This window comes from Psittacula echo (genome assembly GCF_963264785.1).
Source record: "Psittacula echo genome assembly, chromosome: 2".
Lineage (NCBI taxonomy): Eukaryota > Metazoa > Chordata > Aves > Psittaciformes > Psittacidae > Psittacula > Psittacula echo.
Window position 1 is genome coordinate 26,413,431 of NC_137737.1, and position 12,918 is coordinate 26,426,348.

General features: G+C 40.1%; 1 protein-coding gene across 9 annotated transcripts; it reads right to left on the reverse strand.

Moving 5' to 3' along the window:
• Positions 1-1,988: 1,988 nt before the first annotated feature.
• Positions 1,989-9,515, reverse strand: LOC308217314 (uncharacterized protein). Of its 9 annotated transcripts, none has more exons than XM_080610315.1 (4): positions 9,090-9,515; positions 8,696-8,746; positions 4,097-4,132; positions 1,989-2,441 (listed from the first exon to the last, which is right to left on the reverse strand). In XM_080610315.1, exons 1-4 carry the CDS (start codon positions 9,258-9,260, stop codon positions 2,187-2,189), a joined length of 513 nt encoding a protein of 170 aa, XP_080466441.1. In that variant the 5' UTR covers positions 9,261-9,515; the 3' UTR covers positions 1,989-2,186. The 9 variants fall into 9 exon arrangements, 8 of the variants coding, with proteins under 8 accessions (XP_080466441.1, XP_080466445.1, XP_080466448.1 ...); XM_080610319.1 differs by having other exon boundaries at positions 8,696-8,754; positions 9,012-9,515; XM_080610322.1 differs by lacking the exon at positions 1,989-2,441 and adding an exon at positions 2,448-3,845 and having other exon boundaries at positions 8,696-8,754.
• Between the last annotated feature and the right edge of the window lie 3,403 nt (positions 9,516-12,918).

Here is a 12,918-nt window from a genome sequence, read left to right on the forward strand (position 1 = left end):
ATTATTAAGCAGTGTGGATTCTCCCTTGTAACACATGGCTGCTAATACACTGACTTACCATCTTTCATATTAGCATCTTTATTTAAACATGACTCACTATTCTTACTGCGACATAGCAAAATACTCATTTAGTCAAACAGCAATTGTAAAGAAGCTTTTGTCTAACACAAGTGTAATTAGAATAGTAGAGAAGTGATGAGATTGTCATCAGCTTTGAGCTCGAGGGACTATCTGATATTTTAAGTTCAAGTGACGGCAGTAGCAAAAATAGTTTCCAATTCAAGTCTGCCCTCTGCTGGGTTTAATGAAACACTGTTAATAAATTTTGGATCAACTCCGTCTTTCTGCAGTGAGGTAGAAGAACAAAATTAACAGAAGCTGATACAACTTATTGAGACCCGTAGTCGGATTTCTTTTTTTATTTTGTAATAGTAGTTAAGTAATTTTAGATTTATTTTAAAGTCCCATCTATGCTTTCTGGCAGATTCTTGTTCTTTGGGTTTTCAAAAGCCCACCAGCATATCATTCACATCAGAGTTGCTGGAACGAATATACAACATGGGAAGAAGCATTCTGCACATGGTTTTAAAGACATTTACTAGAAAAGAAACAGAAAAGTATTTTGCTATGATACAATTAATGATTGTTATATATAGTGCTAAATATACTAGTCAAGTACTAATGTCCTAAAAGAGATCAGTATCAGTCAGTACTACAGTAGTCTAATACTATAACTAGGGGCAGCCTTTCCTTCTAAAATGTGACAGAACAACTTTCATTACCATGCTTATTTTAGAGATTTTTCCATCACAAATCCTACGTGCAATTAATTCATCTCTTTAACTCAGGAAGACTAATTTTCCTTTATATATTTAAAGTAAGAAGGTTACTGGGGGAGGAAAAAAGCTATCTTAATTACACTTACTCATATGGGTTCATCTAGCATTATTTCAACTCCAAGGTGACACTTGTGTCTGGAATACAAAATCTGTACCATTATGCACTGGAGAATACGATCAAGCTGAAAAGCCTCTGGTTCATTTATCTTGGCATCTTCACGCTTCATTACACTTGACAGCATCTAATATCTTGTGACTGCTACCTAAAGCTAAAATAAAGGAGTAAAATGTGGTTTCTTCAGATGTGTACTTTATACGTAATACTCACTATCCTCATAGTACAGAATTTCTTCCTAATGTCTAATCTAAACCTTCTCTTTTTCAGTTTAAAGCCATTCCTCCTTGTCCTATCCCTATACCTTTGTAAAAAAATCCCTCTCCAGATTTCACGTAGGCCACTTTAGGCACTGGGAGCTGCTTAAAGGCCTCCCCAAAGCCTTCTCTTCTCCGGGCTGAACAAGCCCAGCTCTCTCAGCCTGTCTCTATAGCAGAGGTGCTCCAGCCCTCTATCATCTTGGCCTCCTCTGGGTTCACTCAAGCAAGTCCATGTCCCTCATGTGGGCCCCAAAGCTGGATGCAGGACTGCAGGTGGGGTCTCACAAGAGCAGAGGGGGAAAATCACCTCCTTTGACCTGCTGAACACACTCCTTTTGATGCAGCCCACGGTATGTTTGGCTTTCTGGTCTGGGTCACTTCAGCTTCCCCTCACCCAACACCCCCAAGTCTCCCCAGGCCTGCTCTCAATCAGTTCTCCACCCAGCCTGTAGTTGTGCCTGGGATTGCTCCAACCCAGGTGCAGAGGGTTATTTTTAATAATCCTAACTGAAAAGCAGCAGCATTGCCACACTGAAACAATAATAGATATATTCTTGAATGGTCATTGGTGGTTTATGCATTAGTGGAAAGAACTGAAGATGAACTTACAAATAGGTGAATTGGCTGTCAATGCATAGAGAAGATATACTTGTGTGTCTACTTAATATTTTAAAATTAATAAAATATAGAAATATTTTTCTGGGTTAATATGGCATATGATTATGCTAAAACAGAAAAAGCTGGACAGATACTATGTTGACAGGCAAAGATACACCATTTTAAGATAACTTTTATTTTAATAGACAAGTAAAACCATGAGTTGCATTTCATTTAATCCTGACAGCACTACAGGAGACTTGCAAAGGAAGAAAAGAGCTTTCCTTGATCACCCTCTGGTATCTACGAAAGGCCGTAACTACTCCTTATTATAATTCTAAATTACTGATTATAATCCTCCATGTACTGAAGATCTCAAAGAATTTTCAGTGAAATGTGTACTGAAATGTGAACAATACAGACAGGCACAAATGCTGATACTTTTGTCAACATTGGTTCCATTTCAAGTTCTGAAAGGCAGTAAGTTCTTCCTGGAATGTCAGCTTTAGTAGACAGCTCATGCAATGTGTTCTGATGGAGCTCGGCAGGATGGGAACTGCTCCTTACCCTGTTGGTCATGTTTAGGCCATGCTGAATTAGCAATATGACAAAAAGGTTGTCCTTAAGTTTCTGAAGTTAATTCACCCAAAGGCAACAATCAAGATAAATTAATACCTACATTCAGTTAACCTAACTAATTTGTTCAACATTTAGATATTGTGAAAAAGTTTTATTTTATGAATATACATGACACATTTACTTTGTTGATTGGGTAATCTTATTCAAGATCTGAAAAGATACATATTTTACCTTTCCTATTATACTTTGACCTCTGTAGTTTGCATTACAAGTTGTTAAAAACTATTACAATGACAATGCTAAAATATAGACTCTGAAGAATTAAAGCTATGCTTTATTAATTATATAATAATTTTATTAAATGCATATTATTTAATTCTATTCAAATGTAAGCTATGTTATATTAAAATTTAATTTATACCTTTTTAAAAAAAATACTAATTTTAACAAACAGTCTTCCTGTTTGGGAAGTGCCAAAGGAAAAGAATACTTAGGGATATCCACAGTAACTGACAAGAGAAAACGAACATTCTAGCTGAAAACCCACAGGGAACTGTTCTACATCAACCTGGTGTATTTCAGCTCAGAGGTCCCTCCTTTTGCTTTACTACTTGCTTTCTCTTTGCTTATAACCAGGAGATAATTAGTAGCTGGTTGTTGTATATATTTACCACATAAAATTTGAAAGAGTGCATCCAAAAGCATTACTGTGAAGCCAATGCTGTGCATCAATCATGATTTTAGAATATTTCATTGTCAGAAAAAGTGGTTTCAAGCAGCATGTTTATTTTTTGTAAACAGATGCTAAGAGAGACTGTTACAACAAATGCTCACTGAAGAGAGGAAGCAGAAATATGACTTTTAATTACAATTTTTACTTTTCAAATGCTCCAGTTTTATGTTCTGCATTAAAGAGATATACTGCATTTTCATGTGCAATGCTGTCAACTGATTGCAAAGACTTACATTCTCAATTTCATGGCTGCTCCCCTTAATACAATGTACTAAGGTCAGAACTGCGATAAAAACAAGCACACTGAAAGCAAAGACTGTTTTGGAAACCATAGTATATTCACTGCTTTTCTCATCTTGTTTCAGTCATAGTAAAAATCTGCCTAAACCAAACATCTTTTAAGTCCTTTAAAATCTTTATAGATGTGTGCTCTTATAACAATATATTCTTCAGCAACAAAAGCCTATCTGGGATTTATTGACAAATAAAAGTTTACATTCAAATATTTTTAGAAGAAAATCCTCCCAGAGATACGGAAACCTTCACTGCCCAGATGCCAAAAAAAAAAACCAAACAAAAAAAGCAAGCTTAATTTAAAATCAAAGAATGAGTAAATACGGATATTAGTTTTGGCCTCAGAAAATCCTTTAATCCATCAGATTTTTGCGTATCACTGAAAGCATGCAAGGAATCAGATGATGGTTTTCATCCTTGGCCAAGTACTGCAATCATAAAAACATGTATTTAAGAACTGTGGTTTCTTTAGATGAACTACCTATGGTAAAAGGTAGCATTATCTTTAAATATAACACTTCATTTTCATCCTTAAATGAAGACGGGGAGAATGGGAAACTAAGGTTTTATTTTAAACAAAAGTTTTGCAGCAGGTCATATTCAATTTTCAAGCACAACAGCAGTTCTTCTCGAAGGCCTCTAAAAGCACTTGATGAGCTTCTGTTCAATGCTGTCTCACCTCAGACTGTTGTCCCTCCTTCACTGGACTCAGAAGCTGTAAGGAAAAGTAATGAAGTTATTACTATGTTTGCAATCAACTCCATTATTACTCTCAGCTGCGGTTTATTGTATCGATTATACAAAATTACTCCACTTTGCTTTTTGTTCCTACCACTCTGATCATTTTACCGATTTTCTAGATGGGCATTTGACAGTATCAGTTTTCTTGGAAATACTCAGTATCAAACTGTGACCAAAGTACAGCTAATGAGCGTCACACAGAAATTCATATGAGATATTCCAATGTGGACAGAATTTTTTCATATGCATTATTGCTCTGTATTCCAAGTATGTTTTGAAAACAGGATAAATGGAAAAATTCAAACATATTCACCCTCAAGTAATCTAGATCTTATCAACATTCAAGAGACATTTAAAATCCTGATGTTTCCCATGTGACATAATTGGACAGCCTTAGTCTTTTTTATTTTGACTGCAGTGCTTTCCATTTTTATTTGTCTCTTTTTAAATCAACAAGGAATGTTTCCCAGACCAGTAGTGCAGCATAGATGGGATTTATTAGACTAAATCAATCGGAATACTAAAATGGAATGGAAGAAAAGGACCATCATTGCTAAGTCACAACAAAAATAGAAAGTTTAATTGTAGTACTAAAGTGAAATAGTGTCTAGTCATAACATAGGACCTTTTTTACTGACATCGTAAAGAATCAGTCTGCAATAGAAATCTGTTAAATTCCTCTTAGTTATGTTCTTGTATTATTTGTACTGATTAACAATGTAATCTTCAAGAATGAAATACCTACTGGAGTATCTTTGAAATATAAGTTCCTCCTAAATAGTCACTCAAGCTTTGTTCCCAAGCAGATGAATTTAATGCAGTTCCCTGACATTACATTAAAGGGAAAATATCAAAAGTGCATAATGGAGGTCTGCAGGAATTGCCTACATAGAGTTCATGGTGATTTTTCACAGACTTTCATGTGTCACTTCAGTTTGTCTCCTTCTTCAGCCTTCTGAGGTACATGCACTGTTGTGGGGTTTTACTCTGAAGTGTGTTGACATTAAACTTCAGAGGTCAGGAATTCTTCGACCTAACATGTACTCTCTCCAAAAAAACCCCAACAAAGACAAGCTAAAGCCATCAGACAGAATAACATTTCCCTGAACTACAGACTGACACTCAAGTGATTCAGACATGTCTGTAAGAATCTCAATTCTCTCCTTTACCCATAAAACCAGAAGCATTTGGCTGGTTTGCAGTGAGTATTTAGTGGTATTTATTTGCCATGAAAACACAGCACTTGTGAAATTACTGTTAATCAAATTAATAAAACAGCAGGGATTCACATTCTTACTGTCCCAGTTAAAACCAATGCAATTTTATTTCTGATTTTATTGTTGTTGCTGTTCACATGAACTATGAGATAAAATAAATTCAAAAAGCTTTTTGTAACAAAAAACTGTCAAGAATATATGGTATTACTGATTTTCTTTTGCCACTTCAGCAATTGGAGCTTGTTTTTCATATTTACTGAATGCACCATTTCAAGTGTATTTCTCCTCATTATCAGCCATAAGAAAAAAAAACAAAAAATCAAGTAAACCCAATAGCCTTCATGGAAGTGTTACCACAATAAATTATTAACATTAACTAGTACCCACAGCATTCCCACAACATCCTCCTCCTGTCTTCTACCAATTTCTCTGGGTATTACTTCTCCCTTCAAAACAGCTCATTGTTTCATGCCCCGTCATTGGCATTTAGAGTCCAAGCTTTTAGAGACCAATTTCCAGTATTTCAGTTACCTGAATAGTGCTGTCCCACCAGCTTCAATGTGCCAGGAAGATGACTGGTGATCTTTTACCCTTTGGCTAAGCCAAGAGCTCACCAAAAGACTGCTGAGCGCTTAGAGCCTCTAACTTCCTAGGTGCAACAAGAGCCAAATAAAGGCACAGAAAACTTCCGGAGTTAGTGCAACCCCTTATCCTTGGCATGCTCTGGGGTTTCTGTTGTTTGGTTGTTTTTGTGTTTCTTTTTGTTTTCTTGTGGAGGGGGGTTGCTGGTTTTTTGTTTGGTTTACTGCAAATATGATACTTTGGATAGTATGAGATTATGTGTGTTATGATGGAAGAAGTGCTGTTCTTCAGTCACTTTCCTTAGTTTACAGATATCCTTTCTTGGCGTCAGCCTGTAACACTATATAAATTTGGCCCACTAGCTATACAGAATCAACTTTCTTTACTTGCATACACAACACATGCACTTGTGCTTTTCTAAGCTACACTGATTTTGTTTGCAAGAGAATTATGGAAAAGAAATATTAACTTTCCTGCTATTCAATTCCTGGCTTCTATGGTTAAAGGAAATAACCTATAAGCTTTTAGTCAAACATTAGAATTAGCAAACATGAGAAATGAGGGAAGTTTTTGTGCTCTGGAAATTATTCCTTAACTTGGTATTGTGAAGGAATGAAGAGAAGCAGCTGGTGCATATGGCACATTTCTGTGAATACCCTTCTTCAAGGACATCCACAGTAAGAATATACTGTATTACGTGTGACACCTAAACCAATTTATACTCAAAGGAGACAGAGCTGTTTAACCATTTGGATTAGTTGTTGAATCTATCTGACCTTCTGAATCTCACGCTAAGGAAAATACCTTCTGAACTGAATCAAAATACAGTGGGTCACATTCTATTTGTAAGAGATTATTAACAAGCTGTGTGCCGTAATGAACAGTTGGTTCTGTAAGTTTATAAAGAACAAGCTGTAACAGTAACTACATCGTGGGAACAGATCTGATTCGGTTTACAGAGGAAAATTAATACAGTTCAAATTACTGAAAAACAGGTTCCTGCAGCAACCACTTATCTTCCTTTGCAAGGGTCAGAAAAGAAGGCTGGTTTCAGCTTTTTCTCATTTGAGTTTGACAAGCCACTGCTGACGAATGTGCTTCTTTGACTACACTTGTTCAGAAGAATGGTAACTTTCTAATTTTGAACGTTTGTGCAGGCCCTACCTGCAAGACGATACTGGAAACCCTTTATTTTTAAACGTGAAATGAAGGTATCTCAGCTAGTATCTTTCTACCTACCCCAGCAGCTCAACTTCTGCAGAAAAGTGGAGTAAGCCAAAACTGACTGTTACAAAACTTCACCAAGCAAAATTAGCTTTTACACAGTCAGTTGAAACAATTGTGCTTCCATTACTATGTGCTATTATTTTGTTGACTTTGTTGACCCCAGTGGCTGAAAATACATAAAGAAAATATAAGATATGATCACATCATGTGCCATATGTCATGAACACATGTTCTTTTGGGAAAGATGTAGGCTTACAGTCCATGTTTCATACTAATGTTCATCTGCAGATGAACTACAGCACTGGTGCCTAGCTTTTCTTTACGGATAAGCTATTCAGCTCATAAAGGAGCCACTCACAAACGCTATGTCTCTGCTTTATTTGTAGGGTATCATTAAATGTGTGTCAGTCACATCAACACATTTAATGCACATGAAAGCACAGTACATATTGATTGGTTCACACAAGGAAAGGCCTTCTGTGCATTCTGTAACATAACAGCACGTTTGTGCTATCACATCACCAAAACACTTTTTTATCCCCTACATTTTCATTATGGGTAGACCATGGCAAAAGCAAGCTGTGGGCTGCGAGAATCCCTCACGTGGCTTGCAGTTTGCTACCTATCCATACCTGGAAAGCAAGGGGCCACCTAGAAGCTTGTATTTTTATAATCTCAGAATGGCAGAGCAGGCATCCACATTGGAAGACAAAATGAGGGATCTGTGTAAGTGATATTTATTACAGCCCGGAATTCTTTTTTGGATCTAAAAGCACTGACGTGGTTATTCGGAATGTGACAAAATGGCTACAGAACTCCAAGTAATTGCCTTAGGCAAAGCAGTACATAACATGCAGAACTTCAAATGGGTCTGTTCAGTAAATCATGGCTGTGAACAAAACTGAGTAGATTTCTGCACTGTCACACAGAGTGACTTCTAAGAACATTTTTCAGAGTTTCCTTCAAACTATGACTGGAGTTTCATATAGTTAGCAGACAGGCGATAGACTGCCGACGTTAAATACTGCAGCGACATTAGCACTACTAGCACCTGAAGACCTGGATCTGGCATTACAGCAAAAGGCAGCAAGACTACATGAGAGAGCACAAAAACACGGTACAGATATGACATAACTGGCTGAGTCAAAGCCACAGACATCATACAGCAAGATGCCTCATAAGCAGTGGTGTTAAACAGATAATAGCTTGGTGATTTGGGCACTGCAAGGGGTTTTTGCAGAGACCAATCATCAGTTAGAAAAGAAAGCGTCCCAGTACTTTTCCGGGCTCTGAGCTTGTAAGGACAATAGGCCCTAAGCTCTGTATTAGCATTTTTTAGATATTAGGTCTAAATCCAGAATGCCCTTCCCCATGTATCTAGTAAACTTTCACTCCCAGAACTCTACGTTTCCACAGACTGGACACATTGCACAGTCTGCTGTCAAAGATAGTCAATTCCAATTTTACCCAGAAATACTCTCCTTACCACTCCACCTCTACCTTACACTTACCAAAAGGCACTCCGCCGGCCTCCAGAGGCGGTGTGCAAAGAGCGTGCATACCTTGACAGCTCCGGGAAAGAAACACAAATACATAAGCGCAGTAGCTACAGGCAGATGGAGAAGACTCTCACAGCTTTGTAACTCCCTCACCCTCGAAAAAACACTCCGATTCTGACAGACTGCCCTTCGCCCATCGCCCCCAGCTTGCGGGGCCGACGCCGCGGCGCCGGACGATCCCTTCCGGGCTGCGGGCCGAGCGTCCGCACCACGCATGCGCGCTGGCGGCCGAGGAGCGGAACGGAATCCACAGCTGCCATTTTCTCACCAATCTCAGAGCAGGCCAGGACAGCCCCCGTCGTTGCCACCACCACTGCCGAGGCGGTGTCTTGTCCCCGTCACTCACCGGCGGCGCGATGGGGTCCCGCCCACTGGCGCTGGCGCAGGGTTGCAAGGGCGGTTGGGCTCCTCCTCCTCTCTCCGTGGCCGCCGGCATGCCGAAGCTTAGCAAAGAGGCCAGGCAGCGGTTACAGCAGCTATTTAAGGGCGGGCAGTTCGCCATCCGCTGGGGCTTCATTCCCGTTGTGCTCTATCTCGGTCAGTGCCGGACGGGGCACCGAAGGAGGGGTTTGGGAGGCTGGGAAGGTGGTCGCCATTGGCGAGGCTGAGGGACGGAGACGCACACGCCCCCTGTTTCCATCCCGCCAGGGCCGTTACTGCCCGGCTGGTAGTAAGGTGGGGGAGAGAGGGCACGGGCGTGGGGGAGGCGGGCACCCCGGCGACCTGGGCTCTGCGGCCTGTCCCCTGCTGCCTGTCCCCGCGCATGCGCGGGTGGGTGAGGCAGGGGAGTGCGGAGGGTACGGCGGCTGCCTGGATGGGTGTGGCGAGGTAGGGTGAGGGTTCGTCCTTGGTAGAACGGCGGGACAGTGGGCTGCGGGGTTTTTGTTTGTTTTCTTCTTTCCCCCGTCTTTAAAAAAGGCCTTTCTGCCTTTTTCCTTTCCCGGGGGATGTTTCCGAGTGCGCAGTGAGGGGAGGACCTCCTGGGGAGCGGGCGGCGCAGGCATCGGAGCAGCTTAACAGCAAACGAAGCTGCGGTTAGACCGTGCATTAGAGACCGAGGGCTTTAGCAGGCTCTTCTGCGTGTTTCTTGCAGTAGGGAGCCATGTGTGAGGAGAAGCTGTGTGCGTCCGGAGTTCTGCTTCGTAGCGCCTCAGCTTGGTGGCTGAGGTTGAATTTCCAGCTAGGTGCAGGTTACAGTCTCTCCCAAAATGGTGTGGGTGCTGTTTATGAACTGCTGTGGTTGCCCTGATGTCATGGCTGGTGCCCAGGATGTGTTTCACTTGGTCCTGTCATGGGACTGGGTAGGCATCACTACCACATAGTAGTTGTCCTGCCGAGTTTGGGCTGTGTGCCATCAGCTGTTCTCATTAAAGAACTTGACCCACTTAAAATAGGAATGTGTGCATCAGGCCTGACACTTTCGTTCACTTCTTTTATGACAAGGGGTCCCAGGAAGACTGATTCCTGCCGTTAATCTGTTTTACCATTGGGCTTTTGGGAAAAACACCTTAGGCAGGTGTGTTCTGCCTTGAATGCAAACATGAAGGAGGGTTGGGAGCTTGGGTGTTTTTACAGTCCAAACTGATAGGTTGTTTTAATTGAAGAGAATGCAGCCCTTCAGATTTGCAGGGCTTTGATTGTTCACGTAGTAGATACCAATCAGGAAAAAGTTGGTCTCTTGAAGTTGCATTCATGCTTTAACAAGTACGAGAGGTCACTTCAAACACACAAAAAAACCAAACCCTGAATTTGCAGTATTGAGTTTAAACTTCAATTGCATTTCCATTTTTAGTTTATCAGTTGTTTTAAATTGGTATCTTTTGGATGGGAATTTCAGCAGTGTTTTGTGACCTAGTTTTGCACTTGCTGAGTTTTTGTTTTAATTTTACTTTTATGACAGTATCTGTGAATATGGAAAAGATGCTCTTTGTTCTGAGGGACACCAGAGAAAATGAAATAAGTTAACTTCAAGTCATATAAAGCTATCTAATTGTGTTTATGGTTGTCAACAGCGTGCCTGTTATGTTGCAGTGAGAAGTTAAGTTGTAGTAGTTTAACCTCATGCCTCCAGAAAATAAGTGTGCTATTCCACATCTGTATTGTCTTCTGAATTTGTCTGCTCTAAGTGTAAGCAGATGGGAGGGGCTGTGCAGGTGCCACCTTTACTTCAGAGGTGGCATGCACTTGAATTCTGGTAGAATTGGAAGAACCTCTTTTGTTCTGGGATTACATTCGAGTCTGAGTGGGAACGTGTGATGCAGCACAAATGCAAGAGGCTGCACAGCTCTTGATGTCACTAGTTCAAAGTAAATTTGTGTATTGACCCTTGTGTATATGAAATAGACACTAAACTAAACATAGGCAAGGAAACTTTCTGAATTAGCTTTGAACTTTTTCTGAAAGGCTTTCTGAGTCTCTAGGTCAAGACAGCTTGCTCAAGGGATGTAGGAGGGAGCTTGGTGTGTGGAGGTGCAATTGTAGATAACTGCGCAGCGGTTTTTTGTGCTGCTTACTTTGAAGTGTCTGCCCTTGTTGTGTAGGTAGATTAGACCAGTGAGGCTTTGTTAAACCTGCTTTTTTTATTTTAAAGTACTGGGAGGAGAGGAAGCCAGACACATTCACACACATAGAGTGTGACTTCTAATACAGTTTCACTAATTTTAAAGTGATTTTGCTGGACAGCATGGCAACCAAAGAAAGTGTATCAGTATGTTTAATAGTCTCAAATCACATAAGGTTATCTTCAAAGAGCTAACCCAGTGCCCATGAAGTTGATGGAAATTTTTCCATTAACCTTCATGGCCTATGTTTCAGGCAAGCCGACATTATTCGTTTTCTGTAAACAAGGGAAATAATACATTTTTCATATAACATCCATTTCTAGGTAGCAAGTGTAGGAGACTGCATGTTGAACAGTGCATGAAGTGTATGATTCTGCTTCAAGACTTAAATTACAGTCCAGTGGGCAAAGATATTTCATACCGTGAACCTTCAGTTGCTTCTCTAGTTTGTTTTGATCAGTTGATATTTGAGTTATTATCTGGGCATGAACTCTTCATAATTGACTTTCCATATTCCTGGGTGTGAGTAGATTCACAAACATCTTATTTCTTTGCAGGCTTTAGAACTAGGTAGGTTTTCGAAAAGTGCCAGTAAAAATAGAAGATTTTAGGGTTTAATGGATTCAACATTTAGAATTCTGTCATTCTACATTGAGTGAACTGTTACTGAAATATTACTTGTAAGTTCTGTATCAGGTGTTATTGCAGAACATTGCCTGTTAGGACTCAAGGCGCTGGCTCGTACCAGTTATAGGTGTCACTGGTGGTACTAGGTTGCTTTCTGAACAACATTTAAAATCTGTGTTTGTGTGTATGTCTTGAGAACTTCCTCCATCCTGCATAGCTAGTTGACCCTGAATTTTAAATCAGATAAAGATGCAGGTAAGAATTAAAGGAAAACTGTAAAACTGTACACTCATACTTATTTTCTCTGTTTTCTAACCCTGATTAGAACGTGCAATTTTTATTCATGTTTATACACAACTTCATAAATTGCAGTTCTCAGTGGCTTTTCTTTTTTATTGCAGCTTAATGGGCTGGAATAATTTGGTAGTGATTTAAGTACTTTGGCATCTGCACATACATATTTTTACATATATGTATGTAATGTATGTTTCACTTCAGGTTTTAAGAGAGGTGCAGATCCTGGAATGCCTGAGCCAACCATCTGGAGGTACGTATCTGTTTCAAATATGCATACAAACCCAGGGCAGGTAGTCACTGTTTCGGGTATTATCTCTGGACAGCAACAGTTGGGAAGGTTGTTTTCATCCATTTTGTTGGGGTTTTTTATTATTTAGGGTGAAGGCATAGCTGCTTGAGGTTCTTTGTTTCTTCAGAAATTCAAATAAGAAGGCAGGCAAGCACAGGTTCTTGGGAGGGCCTTTCTCTTAACCTTGCATGGCTTTTAATATATGGGACTTTCTGTACCTTTTCAGTGGAAGCTGCCCCTCTAATCTGTTGTAGGGCTAGTTTATGCAAGTTCCCGCACTTCTCAGCTCCCTACCATGAACTTAAACCAGTGTTCCTCTGCCTTTGAAGATAGGTAGCAGCACTGCGTAAAGGCTGCATGAAATAAATGGCTCTGTCCTCAGTATTAGTCATTGTCATGAA

Coding starts and splice junctions, on each gene's coding strand:
- LOC308217314 (XM_080610315.1), bottom strand. CDS start 9,260: ATGAAGCCCCAGCGGATGGCGAACTGCCCGCCCTTAAATAGCTGCTGT. Junction 8,747..9,089: donor GGGACCCCATCGCGCCGCCG/GTGAGTGACGGG, acceptor GGAGCTGTCAAG/GTATGCACGCTCTTTGCACA. Junction 2,442..4,096: donor AGGAGGGACAACAGTCTGAG/GTGAGACAGCAT, acceptor AATTAACTTCAG/AAACTTAAGGACAACCTTTT.